Source organism: Pinus tabuliformis, chromosome 1_2 (genome assembly GCF_031772625.1).
Source record: "Pinus tabuliformis cultivar Carrire ecotype Pingquan chromosome 1_2, CPIR1, whole genome shotgun sequence".
Classification (NCBI taxonomy): Eukaryota; Viridiplantae; Streptophyta; class Pinopsida; order Pinales; family Pinaceae; genus Pinus; species Pinus tabuliformis.
Window position 1 is genome coordinate 479,367,596 of NC_142298.1, and position 16,806 is coordinate 479,384,401.

The 16,806-nt window shown below is 35.7% G+C and overlaps 1 protein-coding gene across 1 annotated transcript; it reads left to right on the forward strand.

Moving 5' to 3' along the window:
• Window positions 1-6,306: 6,306 nt before the first annotated feature.
• Window positions 6,307-9,877, forward strand: LOC149206415 (alcohol dehydrogenase-like). Its single transcript, XM_089393720.1, has 7 exons — window positions 6,307-6,437; window positions 6,523-6,593; window positions 6,682-6,761; window positions 7,657-7,793; window positions 8,108-8,154; window positions 8,265-8,590; window positions 9,660-9,877. The coding sequence occupies exons 2-7, from the start codon at window positions 6,586-6,588 to the stop codon at window positions 9,860-9,862; spliced, it is 801 nt and encodes a 266-aa protein (XP_089249846.1). The 5' UTR covers window positions 6,307-6,437; window positions 6,523-6,585; the 3' UTR covers window positions 9,863-9,877.
• Window positions 9,878-16,806: the final 6,929 nt, after the last annotated feature.

The following is a 16,806-nucleotide window of genomic DNA, read 5'->3' on the forward strand; positions in this document are numbered from 1 at the left end:
GGGAGTACTTTACCAAGACAGTAAAATACAACCTCTATGAATGTTTGAGCAGGGAGATACATTCTAGGTGCTGATTTATAGAAGAATCCACACATTTCATTGCATTTGTTCCTTATGTAGATTCACTTCCCTTTGAGACATGGATCGCTCCCAAGGAACATTCTTCTCATTACCAAGAGATAAAAGACGGACAAGAAATGGATCTAGCATATATATTGAAGCATATTCTGCGGAAGTTGGATCACTAATTGGCAAATCCACCATAAAATTACATGATTCACTCCTCACCTCTTAGAGAGACATACAAGCGGTCATACCGTCACTGGTTCATATTCCTCAACTAACTCGAATTGGCGGGTTTGAAATTGCAAGTGGCTGTTACATTAATAATGGCAGAAGCGTTTTTGTATTTTTGCATGGGAGAATATATAAAACGCATAGTTGACAAGCGCAGAGATACCGTGTCAGAGAATAATCACAGTGCTGTTATACCAGCGCTCCTACCACAGCGTTGTTTACTTAAAAACGCATATGACAAAGGGCGCAGTCAATAAAATTGACAGACAGACATCTCAGAACCGCTTGGACAGTGCTGGACAGCGCTGGCAATGTCAGGAGCAGCTAACATTTAGCTGAAGAAATATTCGTGAGAAAATATTCCTGAGATGCAGAATTGATGGCAGAAATGACTGCACAGAAAGGCCATAAGACAAATGGCTCACATTAATTATGCAGGGCAGGAATACGCCCGCTCTGATACCATGTTAAACACACATGGGAAACATAGAATAGGAAAGATAAATCATGCAATACATTTTTTATTAACATGAGATATACATTTATAGTACATTATGTGACTCTTGGGTTTCAGATCCCAAGGTCTCTTGGACTGCTTTTGTCCATTCGACTTCCACACTAACCCATTTAGGATTAGGTGTCCAACAATGTGAAAGTGTAAATCGAAATTATATTCCGGTGATAAACACATCAACATAACTAAATTTGGAGCTGTGATTTAAATTCTCACTTATGAGAAACACTATTATTTTTTTAACAATTTGCAATTACGGATTAACGTACCTAAATTTGGAATTGTGATTTAAATTCTCACATATGAGCAACATTGTTAATTTTTTTACAATTTGCAACTAGAGACTATTGAGGAGTTTACTAACCATATGAAGTTAATAATGTATCACAAGTGTATCATGCACGAGGTTTACTAACCATATGAAGTTAAGAATGTATCACAAATGTATCATGCATTACTTATTTGTGCTCATTATATTCAGTTTGTAAGAAATGAAATACAAATATGGAGATAACCTAGCATTGCCTTTTACCCACATGATTCTACACAAGATTAAAATTTTGTTATAGAAAGACAACATAGTTGGTTTCATTAACTTGCATGTCACTCTGAAACTCTAATGAAGTACTTGGTTTCAAATGTTTTTCCTTTGTAAATGTATTTTGTTGGCTGCTCGTTGATTTTGATGAAGATGGTACTGAGCCCACATTATCTATCTCAAGATGATCCTTGCATTTAGCCCACATTATCTGTCTCAAGATTATACTTGCATTGATATTTGTTCTATTCACATTTGAAATTCTTGTGTACTTTGTTTTCCTTGTTGTGTTAAAAGGTGACAATTCTTTTACTGGCCATAATGTTTCCTACAATTGCAGTTGTTCCACATTCTATCATCAATGGTTACAAGAATGTTCTAGCAGTCTCTATTGGACTTGATTACTCTTTTCCACTAGCTGAGAAAGTTGAGTACTTGAAGGTGAATTTGGAAAGACAATGTTAATAAAATATTTTTGTTAACTCCTATCATTGACTATAAAAATTGTTGTAAAAATTTCGTTTTTTATGTTATCTGGAATTTTTTATTTTTCTTTGTCATGTAGGATCCAAGCAAGTTTGCACTTGTTGTTGCCCGAGTTGTTGGTGCTACATAAGTTGCAGCTGCTCCAAAGGAAGAGGAAAAGAAACACGAGCCAGAGGAAGAGTCCGAAGAGGAAATGGGTTTCAGCCTTTTTGACTAGATTGGATGTCTTGTGGAGGAAGAGTCCGAAGAGGATATGGCTTTCAGTCTTTTAACAAGACATGATTAATATTTTAAACAATTGAAATATTAAAATAGATTTATATGTTACATTTTGGATAAAAAAGTTTAATGAATTAATTATATTGTTATGTTGGGATAAAGTGAACAAACATTATTATGAAATAAAATATAAGTTAAATTAAATAAACATAATAAAATATAAGTGAAATTAAGGAAACCCTAGGGTTTTTTTGGCATTCAATATAAACATAAGGATGTCAATTTGAAAATGTTTTTAGTTACAAGTATAATTAAGGAAATATTAAATTTATATCTATAGCTAACCCGCAAAACCCTATGTTAAATATGAAAATTTAAAAGTATAGGCATTACATCACTGACAATTGACATAGAGTATAGACATGTAAAGTCTTGGATGGACCATGTTTGGATTGAACATATGGACATAACAAAAAAGGCCTATCTCACGTGAAACTAGCACTTTGCAAAGCCAATGTACTTTGTGCTTTAATGATTGATTTACGTTGGGATATTTATGTCATTGCAACTTTTTAAAAAAATTTAACCTCCTTCCACACATGGCACTCCTCCTATTGGTGTTCCTTTGCACCTCTTGGTGCAATTGCTAGTATTAGCTTTTTATATTTCCTTGTTGCTTATTATTGTATATGTTGCATTAAATTTGTTAAACTATATTAAACATTTATTATTCCTAGTTATGTTAGAAATTTATCATTCTTTTAATGTTTTAATTTTGACAAATATTCATAAATACAAAGAAATGTTGAAAAAAGTGAATATTAATCATTAATATTATGTTTTATGGGTATAGTCATTTGATGACTATTAGTTCAAATTCACATTGCAAAGCAAGATATTTGATCCCTTTAAAAACGTTCAGTAGATCTTGAATTAAAATAGATCTAAACTAGTTTAATTATAATTATAATTATTAATTTTTTTGACCCTAATCAAAATATTAAACATTAAAATATTTCTACCATTTTCAAACATTAATACATCTCTATCATATATGTTTTTTCTTTTTTAATTTAATTTAATTTAATTATTATTATTTTAACAAAAGTCAAAATAATAAACATTACCATATTTCTGCGGAGTTGTTTATAATGCGACTTTTTGGAGATTCCGGTGATGGAATCCGGCGGAAGAAATTGAAGTTAAATCTTGATTTGTTGCAGTTAAAATGGTTTTTTAACTGCATATTTGGATTCAGCACCCTCAAAAACCCGTGGGACGTTTTGATTGTGCAGAAACTAGCTATCAAACTTGCGATTCCAATAAATTGCTGCCGGATTTTGACCGTAAAAACCCACCAGAAAGACTTCAAAAAATCTCATTATAGACAATTTCTGCCATGGAAAATAACGCTGCCCTCTAAAAGCAAGGAGCTTTATTTCACAAAGAAAAAACATAGCGTCTAAGGACGTGTTAGAAATTCCATTCATTGTATCGTCCTCTCCTCAATTTTCCGCGAATAGTCAATTTTGTTGGGCGGAAAATAACTCTGCCCTCTGAAAGCAAGGAGCTTTATTTCACAAAGAAAAAACATAGCGTCTATGGACGTGTTAGAAATTCCATTCAATGTATCGTCCTCTCCACAATTTTCCGCGAATAGTCAAATTTTGTTGGGCGGAAGCGCAAATTGTTTTATTTTCTACTGTTCAATTTTTGACAGGTTGAGTATTGACTGGTCAGATTGACTTGTGAAAATCCGGAGTCAATGACCATTATTGTGAGGAAGCAGGCATGAAATGATTGAAATTTTGTTTTCCACGAAAGGACTGAAATTTTGTTTTCCACTGTTCAACTTTTGACAGGTTGAGGATTGACTTGTGAAAATCCGGAGTCAATGACCATTATTGTGAGGAAGCAGGCATGAAATGATTGAAATTTTGTTTTCCACGAAATGACAGAAATTTTGTTTTCCACTGACGGGAGAATTTCCACGAACCTTTAATTTTGTTTTCCACTGACGGAAAAATTTCCACGAACCTTTAATATTTCTACCGTATAACTTCTTTTTGACGGAGAGAAGCTTCACTCGACTGCTGTACAACTTTTTGACTGAATTCTTTTATAAAAGGCTGCAACCCACTCATCTATTATTTTTTTAGGAGTCATCTAATAAGGTGGAGGAATTGTTCGGATGGTTAAAAGTGGCTGGAATTTCGACAAAAAAATTTCAAAAAATATTGTAGAGAACAGTGTTTGAAGCGTGTTTTTGATGGTGGAAATAAATACAACACCATCAACAACGTCTAGGACACCTAAAATTTTGAAGTTTAACAACTATAACTTGGATTTACAAAATCTTTACCAGATTTTTTTTAAATATGACCAGAATTTCCATAACTTTCAGAGCAATTCCTCCTAGTAGTTAAAATACGGCTATTTTTTGCTATTTTTATAAAAGGATGCAGCCCACCCATGTGTTTCCTTATTTTCTTGACTGCCATAATCTGCAATGACTCAAGTCGGTGGTCAGTAAAGGTACGGTGTGGTCATAGAATTAAAATGTGCTAAATTTGTATGCTCCCAATTGGATTCGTGTTATCCTCCTCCACCTTTATTAGGCCGATAGGCCTTCCTATTGAAACAGACTTTCGTCGTCCTTTTCAATCTCAGGTTGACACCTGGCATGCATATTCGGCGGGCTTCTGTTTATTCTCAGTGCCGAAAACTTCCGGGTTTCCGTCCGTATCTGTCGTGATTTCTGTTTATTCGCGCGCACGCCATGGCTATTCCGTGTTTCTCTTGCAGCAGCAACGCCTGTTAGTTAATCTGTGCATAATAATGCGGGCGGGGTTGCCGGTTAGGGTCGTTATTCTTCAAATTCTTGGTTAGATTGGTTTAAAATTTACAATCATGGTAGGGCACAGTAGATACCATGGAATACCATTACGCAGCTTCAAATATACAGCTCTCAACAGGGTTTTCTTTTCCTCCTCCCACTGCAGAAACGATGCCGACTGGTTTCCTTCCCGCAGCCGGCCCCATTTATGGAAACCCTCCCCGGACCAAAATTTGGGCAAAAATTACATAGAGATACAGCACCAAAGTCATTTTACAGACAAGAATTTGCCGATAACAGGGCTCGCCAGCGGGGATTCGATGGGAGCAATGGCTACAAACGTAGAAGGGTTGGGCCAGGATTAGGGTTTTCGCAATCAACGGGCGGATTACAGAGAAATAATAGTTGGTTCCGCCGACATTTTCCACTGGCAGCCATTCTGCCGTCTCCAATGCGGTCTATGAGAGACTGGTTGGACGCACGCAGACAGCAGATCAAGCCTCCAGCCGCTCAGAATTGGGCTTCACAGGCCGAAGAAAGCTATAGTTTCCAGGTGGCTCTTGCGCTTCGTTTGACAGCTGCAGCTTCATGGATGGATGACCTCCATGGCTTTCAAATACACAACTGTTGCAGCACCCCACTGTTCTCTTTTCGGAATACGTTAAAGCAACGGCATATCGCCTCTGGGTACTAGCTAGCCTCAACTAAAGCTTCACAGTATATTTTGTTTCCTCTTCACAGTCTATTTTGCTTCCTTCACAAATGCCTGCTATTTATTTTATTATGCCTTTGTCTAGATCACATCTGAACCAAAAATATCAAATCCCTTGAGATTGAGATACTAGGCTGATGCTAATATTAAATCCCTTGAGATTGAGATTCAATTATTATATAGATATATATTTACTTAATAGAGTGATTACTGTACAGCCAGTTTGAAATTGAAATTCGATGAGTTATATGGAATCCATCGACTGAAAATCCAAAATGGTGTGTGCAGTGACTTGACAAATCGACAACCCAACTGCCACAAATTCCTACATAAAACCAACAGGCGCAGGAACCTAGCCGCCGGTATGGCAGGGTGGTTTATACAGAATCCATAGAAAATTCGGTGCGCAGTGACTTGTCAAAACAGAAGAGAAGGAAGGAACCGCCTTCATGCCCACACACGCGTCAAAACGTACAAGTGCTGTGAAATGTTTTTTGATCCGTCGGATATAAATTAAAGGTCTCTGCCCTGCGCAACTGCGCGAATTCTCTTTCATTACCTTCATACCACACTAAGCCAGAGAAGCATTTTGGTAGATCTATACTTGAAGCAAAATGATAAGCTTTACTGCAAGCGAAGTTAGCACATGCAAAGGTAATTAGTATTGTCCACTGTATAAAGGTCTCCATATGATTTTTTGTTCAGTAAGAGAAGGGTAACTCATTTTCAGTGATCCAATCCTTTTTCAATGTTAAGCACAAGGGAAGGTCTGGGGAGATCGACCCTTCAAGGAAACCAGCAATCTTTACTGCAGGGCAAGTTCTCGCATGTAAAGGTAATTCAGATTGCCCCAATATCTAAATTCCATTTGGTTTGTTAAGAGAATGATAACCCATTTTTCAGTGTTGACTACATTTTAGACCATTTGGGGAGATCGATCCTTCAAGGAGAATGCCAGGGTCTACTGCAGGCGAAGTTGTTGAATGCAAAGGTATTTAAGAGTGCCCAAATTGTAATTTTCATACGATTTATCCAGTTAGGGAATTATAATCCATTTTCGGTTTTCAATCCATATCCAGTGCTCATGTTGAGAAGAAACCATTTGAGGACAAGGCCGATCCTGCAACCTCCACTGCAGGCGAAGTTATCACATGTAAAGGTAATTAGGACTGCCCACGTTCTAACAGTCTCCATATGATTTACATAGTAAGGAAATGATAATCGATTTTCAGTGTTCAGCACAGTGAATGCATATAGCTTAATTTCTGGCCCATAAGTTATAAATTGGATTCAACTATATGGTTTGCCATATAGCCTTTTGGAAATGTTTTTAGGACTGTAACAACATACTATTGAAAAATTTGCTATCCTAGGACCTACACATTAGTTTCGAGGATTGGTCTGTTGTAGGATATAACCCATACATATTGTAACTGCAAATGATCTAACTTGTCCAGTATGCAGTAAAACGCTATGAACATAATAACAATAAAATAAACCCTCCTCGGTTGGTGAAGATGTATATCTTGCCAAAATGGGTAGTGTCTTTAGGGGTAGAGAGGATGGAGTAATGTCTTTACAAAATGTTAGATTGGTTAGATTCGTTGTGGGGTGAAATTTTTGAACTCCATATTGGTAGCCAAAATGTAATAGTGTCTCTTAGGTTTCTGAGGATGGATCTAGGTTAGCCAATAAGGCCGAAAAAATGGATCGGATCAGCCAGTGGGACAGAAAACTACTAACAGTGGAGTGCTGATTCTTAGTACTTACTACCATGAAACAATGGAGCAGGTTATTCTTAGTACTCACTACCATGGAACAATGGATTAGGTTAGCCAACAGGGCAGAAAACAATGGAGTAGTGGTTCCTACTAACAGAATTTTGATTTTGGTTGGTTGTGAGGTGAAATATTCTTGCCATGTTAAACTTTGTGAAGATGGATCTGGTTTGGTCAATAGGATAGTGTCTCTTACTTAATGTTAATGTTAATTGTTGGGGATGGAATTTGTTTGTCATATTAAACTCCGATATTTTTAATTTGATTTTGTTATAGCTGTCGTTGGTTGGGGACCGGGGCAGCCTCTGAAGATTGAAGAAGTGCAAGTGGCACCTCCACAGGCAATGGAAGTCAGAATCAAAGTGCATTATACTGCCTTGTGCCGTACAGACCTTGTATTTTGGGAAGCAAAGGTAAGTTATGAGAAATATTAGCAACTTGGTTTTAAGCACGAGAGGTATAAAAAACGCTGGAAAAGCAAAACTTTTAGGTGTTTGATAGATCTATGGTATTTTAGTTTGATAGGCAGCTAGAGGTTTGCGTTTGGGTTGTTTTGATCCCTGTTAGTGCTTGCTTGGTAGATCCGAAGTATGTTTTATTAGGGTTACAAATACACAGAAATATGCAGACATAGACATTTTTCCACCTGGGCTCTAGAGCATCTAGCTTCTTTGGATGCAATTAAATTTTCTTCATAATGAAATGTCTATTATTGCTTTGGTTGCAGGGTCAAACGCCACTCTTTCCCCGCATCTTTGGACATGAAGCAGCTGGGTATCCACTCTGTTCTTGCCATAAAATTTTGTATTCAAAATCATAATTCAATTAGGCGTGTAGTATTTCCTCCTGATTAATTGCTGGCCAATTTTGGCACTGATTGACAGAGTTGTTGAGAGTGTTGGAGAAGGGGTAACTCACCTCAAGCGGGGTGACAATGTGCTTCCGGTATTTACAGGAGAATGCAGGGAATGCAAACACTGCAAGTCAGAAGAGAGCAACATGTGTGATCTGCTTAGAATTAACACTGAGAGAGGGGTTATGATAAATGATGGAAAGTCAAGGTTTTCCATCAATGGGAAGCCGATTTACCACTTCCTTGGTACATCGACTTTCAGCCAATACACTGTTGTGCATGCGGGATGTGCGGCCAAAATTAGTGATGAGGCTCCTCTCGACAAAGTTTGTATTTTAAGCTGTGGTGTCTCTACAGGTAAATTACTTGTGGATCTTTCTTTTAATCATTTTTTCCATGCACATGTTCAGTATCAGCCATATTTAGTACTATATCTGTCCATATTAACTATAAGCATTATAGTAGACTGTGACCAAAACGTCCAAACAGATTGGTCAGTGCAGATGGCCGTACCTCCTCTTCTGTGAAAACAAATTTCACGACCTCCTAGGCTTTCTTTCCTTCTCTGACTTTGAACCAACTTCTTATCGGGGTTCACCTTTGCCCTAATAAGTTGGATAGCTTCTTTTTTCAAGAGACCTTGCTTGCCATATTCCACCAGTTCTGTGTGATATTTTCCTATTGAGATGGGCTTATGTAAGTTTCTACCTTTTCCCATTTATATGGTTTATATAAGCTTCTGCTGTAGATTTAAAATGACTTTTTTGTATTTTCTATCTTTTCCTTTTCTATGCCCAAATGCGAAGCCCTCTATTTCTGCTTGATGCCCAAAAGCTTGGTCTTAAAAATCCTCCAATGAGACCATGGTGATCTCTAAAGCCCGTGTCCGCCCTTCCTCTCGGATCGCTTATGCCCTTGGATGTTCTCCTTTTCTGGTAGATTATTAGATTTGGTATCCAAAAACTTATCCTTGGAATGTTTTTATGCTCATAAATACTCCTACTCCCCTGTTCTCCAAGGTCCGGCTCGCTCTCGGATCGTGACCATGTTCACACTCCCCTGCAGGTCTGGGTTGCTCTTGAATTGTGACTGTGCTCACAAACACTCTCCTGCGCCAACAAGGTCTGGGTTGCTCTTGGATGCTCCATTATAAATTGAAAGCTATCCATCAAAACTTGAATGTTATCCGTGAGGAGGGACTCTAAATCTGGCATATAAAATATGCCTTTGTTAAACCTTTTTCTGCCAACTGAAAAGCTTTTTATCCGGACTTGTTGAAGCTTTTATAAGTAATTTCCTGATGATGATGTGGGTAATTCAATTCTGTAACGGTTGACATTTTTTTACGGACTGTAAAATAATATCATCCATGTAAGTTTCTCTGGTCACAATTATTGTTTAAAGTTCATTTCTTTTGTTGGATCAGGAATGGGTGCTACCTTGAATGTAGGCAAACCCAAGAAGGGCTCGACAGTAGCAGTATTTGGCCTTGGGAGTGTTGGGCTTGCTGTAAGTGTTCTCTTTTTAGGTTCCTGTGTATGCATCTTATTGAAGTTCTACAGTTTTTATCTTTCCTTTTCAAGGATCAATATCATGAGTGTATCGTTTAATTGTCTGTTAATCTTCTGATCTGGCCTTAACTACGTTCAAGATGCTTAGAGATGGTTTTCTGTAATTACGTGATCTCACCTAAAGTATTACTATTATGGATTAACCCTTCAGAATTAGTGTTGGTACGTGGCATGTGATAGTTTTTGGTTCAGGATGATTTTGCTATGTTGCAATTGTTTCTGGTAGATATAGATTACTATGGATCATTCAAACTTTTGTGAGCCAAGTGTGTACATGTGTCATGAAACAAGAAGACTTAATTCTGTCAGAAAGTTGGGGATTATGGTGAGTGCTTTTCACAAATAAGATAGATCCCTTGTTTTCTCTACTATGGAAGATGCTCCAGACACTCACAATGGGTTGCACACTGCTATTAATCTGTATTCTATTACAAATGGGAGGCAGGAGGAATGTAACTGTGATGGCCTCTGTTGCTTTTCCTGGGATGAAAGAGCAGTATGAGACGCTGAGATTGAGCCCTGGGGCTTCTGAAAAAGATGTGAAGAGAGCCTACCGTCGCCTTGTGTTGCAGGTATGCAAGTATCCATTTGAAGCTATGTCTCTTACTTTCAAGATCAGATATTTTCAATAAATCTTCCATTTCTGAAGCAAATAGAAAAAGAGATACAGGTTTGAAATAGAAATTAAAAATGTCAGACTTCACACATTCTTGAGAATTTTTAAGAAAATTTGTCTGGCAATATCCCTGGTCATATATAATGTCAGAAAACATTAATATTGCACTCATATGTTGATATAATCTACTTACAGTATCATCCGGATGTTTGCAAAGGAGATGTGCGTGGGGTTCAATTTCACAAGATCAATCAGGCTTATGAGGTAAATTGCCTGCCTAAGAGTAATATTTATCTATATGCATTTTCATTCTGTAATATGGGACTCTTATGCAGGCCCACGGTTTTCTGATTGTTGTTACTTTTGTGATAATGAGCAGACGTTAATGTCTAGTTTAGCAAAGGCAAAGCAGCAAAGCTATTCTGCTGATTACTCTATCGCGGGCATGATGGGAATCAATACGCTTATTGGGACGAGTGGGAAGAATGGATGGGATGGGAAGGAGCTGGAACCCTTGATTATTCCTCTCATATTAACATTTATGCCTGATGAAATTTTATCATAGACTGTGTAGGTGTCTATTGTCCGGCCTTGCAAACAGTTATGGCCTCTCCATTACCGATCCCATGTTGACTGTTATGGGCTATTTATAAAGTTCCTGCTATTGGCAGAAAAACAACTGTTTTAGAAAGCCCATAAAGCTTCTTCATTCATCTCCTGGAAATACAATATGTTCTTCTAACTGTATAGTTGATTTTATTTATCTTCCGTTGGTTTCCATAACACAAAAGACTTACTGATACTGATGAAACAACAGCTTTCTGAGTTGTCTCTGTTTTAGTGAGTCATTTGATTTGGTCATGCGTCCTGATTATTAGACTACCTGTACATATGTTCTGTTCATTTATACTCTCAACTACTTGTACATACCTGCGGGATATCTCTCTGGACCATGTGATTATTATGGGGATCTGCTCTTCATTAAAGAGCTCCTAACTATTCTTCCTGCAATTTCTAATGACATTCATTTAATGGAAACCATTATTTTGATTAAGAGATCTTTGATCATTGAGATGAAATGCTGCCGTTTCATTACATAATGCAAAATTTCTACATATTTGATCCTTGAGACATAATGAAACCGTTTCATTCCATAATGAATTTTTCTATTGTATATCATCCTGAACAAGGCATTATTCTTGGCTGTAACTATAGGCAATCCCTGCCTGTATTTGTAGGCTTCAAATGTTGTTAAGTTTTACCATTAATGTTAATTTTATATGTTTCATCTGGGACTGAGATATATTCAATCAATTAGTTTTGAGTATTTGCTTTCTAGATTGTTACCGTGACAAATCTAGGGTAATCCCTGACAAATTATGCTTCGGGCTATAATTGTGGAGCCATTGAGTGCAGAATTGATGCGTAGATCCTGTAGCAAGAGAGATCTGAACTGTGCAAGGCGATTGAAGTAGGCAAAGTGTCCAGGTTACAGATGTAGCGGCGAAGAGTGGCCAACAATGGGGTGGCACTAAAACTACTTATGTGATAGATACGGAAGAAGAAACTCATCACAATTTCGAAAGTATTCATATTTGCCATTTAAAATGTAAATTCTTCTGATTCCTTTTTCAAGAAAACAGTGGGAATTTATAGATTGTGTTTCTTTGTTTACATCAATGATAAAAGATCCAGACGAAATTCCCTGAAGGCTTGTTCTTTTTCAGGGTTCGAGTGAAAAATGTCGCTGCGTATGTATCCTACTTATGGAAAAGGGTATAAACAGTTTTGGGGCAGCGAAGATTGCTCCAGAGAAAATTCCAAGAAACTTAAATCATTTTAATTGAATTTGAAATTGTAGAAACCTTGAACCCCTTTCTTGGTTTGAAATCAAAGTTGAAGATGATTGGTGTGAGTAGAAGGAAAACGAGTGTATGGGAGTATGGGAGTATGGGAGTGTAGAAGGAAAAATATCTGGAGACACAGATTATGTGAGGAAGCAAAAGACAAAGATGGTCTAAAACTATTGTTAGAATTGGATATCAAATAAACCTGTTAACCTATTGCGAATGAGTGATGTATAAGCAGTGTTATGTGGGGGCAATTGGTGTGTGACCAATGTTCTGTGTGAACTGGCAATCATTGGGAGTTGTTATCTGGAGACACAGATTAAAGTATAACTGAAAATTTTGGTTGAGACTATTTCCATTTTTGGAAAGCCAAATTGTAAAATGCCCTTTAAAGGAAGGATGTGTAGGGATTGCAGAAATTTCCAGAATCAAATTCTTGATGTAAATTTTTAAAAATTCACCTTATATTAAAGGTTTCTAATTTTTTTGAGAGCGCTCTTTCTTCTTTTTAAACCCCTTAAAGGTGGGGTGGGGATGTAAGATATATATTTTATTTGTAGAAATTCAGACAAGTAAATAGAACATTTAAAATATTTGCACTGTTTTGCCTCTTAAAATGCTTGAAAATGAAAGTTTGAATTGTATCTTGGATAGAGCATAGATTAATAAGTGCTAAAAGCTTGCTTTGAGGGCCAGAGAAATACATAGTGTTTTGAATGGCGGGTTTGCCAAAATGGAATCTAAAACCACTATATTTGAGGACTTAAGTATGTAAAACAAAATACTTTGAAAAATACAATACATGAATTTAAAATCGGTTTCAAAATTTTAATAATGTTAATGTTTTACTTCTACTGTCAACCAGTAATGTAAGTGATTTGTTTTAACATTTGCAAATCACAAATTTCTCCACTTTTCATTTACCATGTACAACGTTGTAATTTACTTTTTATTTAGAAAAAAACCGTGCTGCCAATAATTTATTGAACCTATTGAGCTTTAAGTATGAACGCGTTCTACACTTACTATATTAATATGAATGGTTTGGTTTTGGTTCTGTTCTTCTAATATCAAATGTACTGGTACAGGATGGTCAACGTGGTTATTGCCTTCGTCACTGCATACCTTTATATATGCTTGACTATCTATAGAACTTTCTTCCTTTCACTAATCCTATTGGCCTCTCTTTGTACCTTTTGGGACAATTGCTAGTTTTACACTGTTCAACTTTTGACAAAAGTGGTCGGCTTGACTTGTGAAGTGCGTACCGCAACTAATGAACATAATACCACATATAAATAGAAAACTTTTGATTTGAAGTCAATGTCAAGCGATCATCACCGATATGGTATTCCACTCGTAATTGGGCCAACGAAACAACATTGAAATTTCACTCAGGATTCAAGGAATTCCAGTTCAAGAAAATTCACTTGAATAAAGAGAAAATTTCAAGAAAACATTGACCGTGCACATTAATGATTGCCATTATTATTTTAAATTGAGTGGCATTACGATTTGAAATTTACCATTTGGTGTTATCGTTATTATAACAAGCCACATAGTAGTGAGTATTTGCCAGGTTATTTAAATATAATGAAATTAAAGTGTAATATTATAAAGAATTAGAAAAATAGATGCTTATATAAATATATGTAAAAATTAAAATATTAAAAAATATTTACAATAACATATTTAATATAATATAAAACAAAATATCATAAATAAGTAAAATAACATTAAGTTAGAAACTTTTATAATACAGTATGAAAAATATAAGAAATATTAAATAAAGTAACGTAAGTATAGAAATATTGAATTTTAATAATTGGTTTTATTATTTTCATTATTTTATTTATGATATGATTTATATTTGTTTATAAAAAAAAATTGACATTTTAAAATAATATATGGTAAAATTTAGAAATATTGGTTAATGCATTTATTTTTGTATTTATATAAAATATATAAAATATTTATTTGAGAAATTATTTATGTAAATAAATTTATGTTACCTAATCGTTCAAGACCATATGGTGCTTTTCTTAATTTGGTATCTTGGTTTCATAAAATAGATATTTCATATCTTTATAACTTCTACGCGGCTCCAGGTATCTTCTGCGGCTCCAGGTATCTTCGAAAGTTATATCGGCATTATCACTTCTACGCGGCTCCAGGTATCTTCGAAAGTTATATCGGCATTATCACTTCTACGCGGCTCTAGGTTTTAGATCTAATTTTTACGGTTAGATCTAGATCTAGGCTGCTCAATCTAATTTTCTGCGGCCAGATCTAGATCTAATCTTATCTTCTCTAAGGCTGGGTTCTACGGGCAAGTAAAATATGGCTCCGAGCTTCGCAAAAATCACTGGTGGCTCACCCGTCTCTGGAGGGCAATCCCCTGCCCATATCGTTAGTGAAGCCCCAGCTCCCACTATCCAAGTGGTCCAGGCCTCACTCGATGAAGCTTTGAAGTTTTCCGAAAGTGCCCTCATTTGCCGGTTCAATGGTTTTTGGCCGCGGCTGATAGCACTCCACAATTGGATTTCAGAGGTATGGAAGCCTGTCATTTCTGATGAAATTAATATCTACCCTTGTGCTAGGGGTTTCTTTATAGTAGATTTTGAAAATCCTGAAAGCAGACAATGTATTCTAGATTCCGGCCCTTGGTTTTGGGAAAAATCAGGCCTATTCATGAAGCCATGGGACCCATCATTCGATCCCTCTACAGCAGTGATAACCTCAGCACCAGTTTGGGTGAGATTGCCAAGCCTACCCTTGCATCTCTGGAATCTCTCCTCACTAAAAGCCATCGGAAATGCAATTGGGAAATTTCACTGCAGGTGCCCAGAAACAGAGGAATATGCCAGAACCACCTATGCACGCATCTGTGTGGAAATGGACTTCAGTGCCGGATTCCCAGCTGAAATAAACCTAACAAGTAAAGACTATGTGTGGAACCAGAAACTTGATTATGAAAGTGTCCTCTTCAGATGTCGATCCTGCTTTGAGACAGGGCATCTAGCCAAAAATTGCCCAAAAGCCTCTGAGAAAAATTTTGCTAGAAAAAACCACCACAGATCTACATGGTGGGAAGGAGCACAAAAAGAACACTACACTGTCATCAAAGAAGAATATTCTAGAGAAAACTTTGAGTCACAAGAAAGCAGGGAAGAAATAAACAACTCTCAAGACAAGCAAGGAGAAATCCCGCCCCAGCAAATCAACAGTTATGAGGATTCGAATAACTCAGAAAATAAATCTCCATTTAACAGCAAAGCAGATCTCCCAGACCAAACTTCTTCTCCGACTATTTTCAAAAGAACGAACACAATAGATCGCGAAGCTAAGACACCAATGTTCCAAGAGCCAGAAGAGATGAAGGAGATGCAAGATAAAGGAAGTTGGAAGACCGTAGAGAAAAAAAAGAAAGCTACAACACCAATCTCGCCAAGAAAGACGAGGAGCCAGACAAGTAAAAATTAAGAAAATTGTAGGTCCGATAGACCAATTTGGTCTCAGTGGACGTTAACCACCACCATCATCATCATCAACAAGAAATGGCTTATCTAAGTATGACATTTCTAATTAATTTGCAAAATGAATTTCTAATTAATATGTAAATTGAAAAGTCTTTGAAGTTTTACATAGTATAAAGATTATTAAAATAATTTATTTATAATGTTCATTAATTTAATATATTTATTACAATTTTTTAATTTAAAGTAATAAAATAAAATAAATTAAAGTATTAAGTGTATTATATTTTTCAATCCACATTATTATTATTTTGATTTTTTAAAGTGAGAGTAATTAGAATTATTTAAATAATTCACAAAAGTTATTTTAATTTTTTTTTGATGTTTTAAATTTCCATCTATTATTATTTTTAAAGTTTTTTATTCGTATTTAAATAATGTAGGGGTTAGAAAAAAATGATATTTTTAAAATATAAGTATTTTAATATATATAAATTACTGTATTTATGTAATTTAAATGGCTAATAAACATTGCAATCCATAATAACCATCAAAATTATATTTATTTAAAAAATTAATTATTTGATTTTGGGTATTTGTATAACCTATTTTATTATTTTAAGGGATGGTTAACTAAACTACAACGTCACGCTTCCTTGGGCTTGGTGCGGGTGGGGTTGGAGGAGCCTACCATTAAATACTTAAGGCATGTGAGAAGATAAAAGCTCCCTCATAAAACTTTTATTAAATTAATCGAAGAGTTGGTATATAGAATGACGTGATATTAGTATTTTTATTGTGGACTTTACCATAATTATTATTTTTTTATTAATCACATTTGTACGTAAGTAATGATGACAAAATAAAAAGTATAAAAATTGAATCAATCACATTTTAAATAAATAAATTTAAATATTATATAAAATAAATAAAATTCAATTATTAATATTAAATTATGGACAACTTTCAAAATTCTTTAGGTGAAACACAACTAATAAATAAAGGAGTCGTCTAAGAATTTCAAAAAATCTTATTGAGACAGTGTTTGAATCGTGTTTTT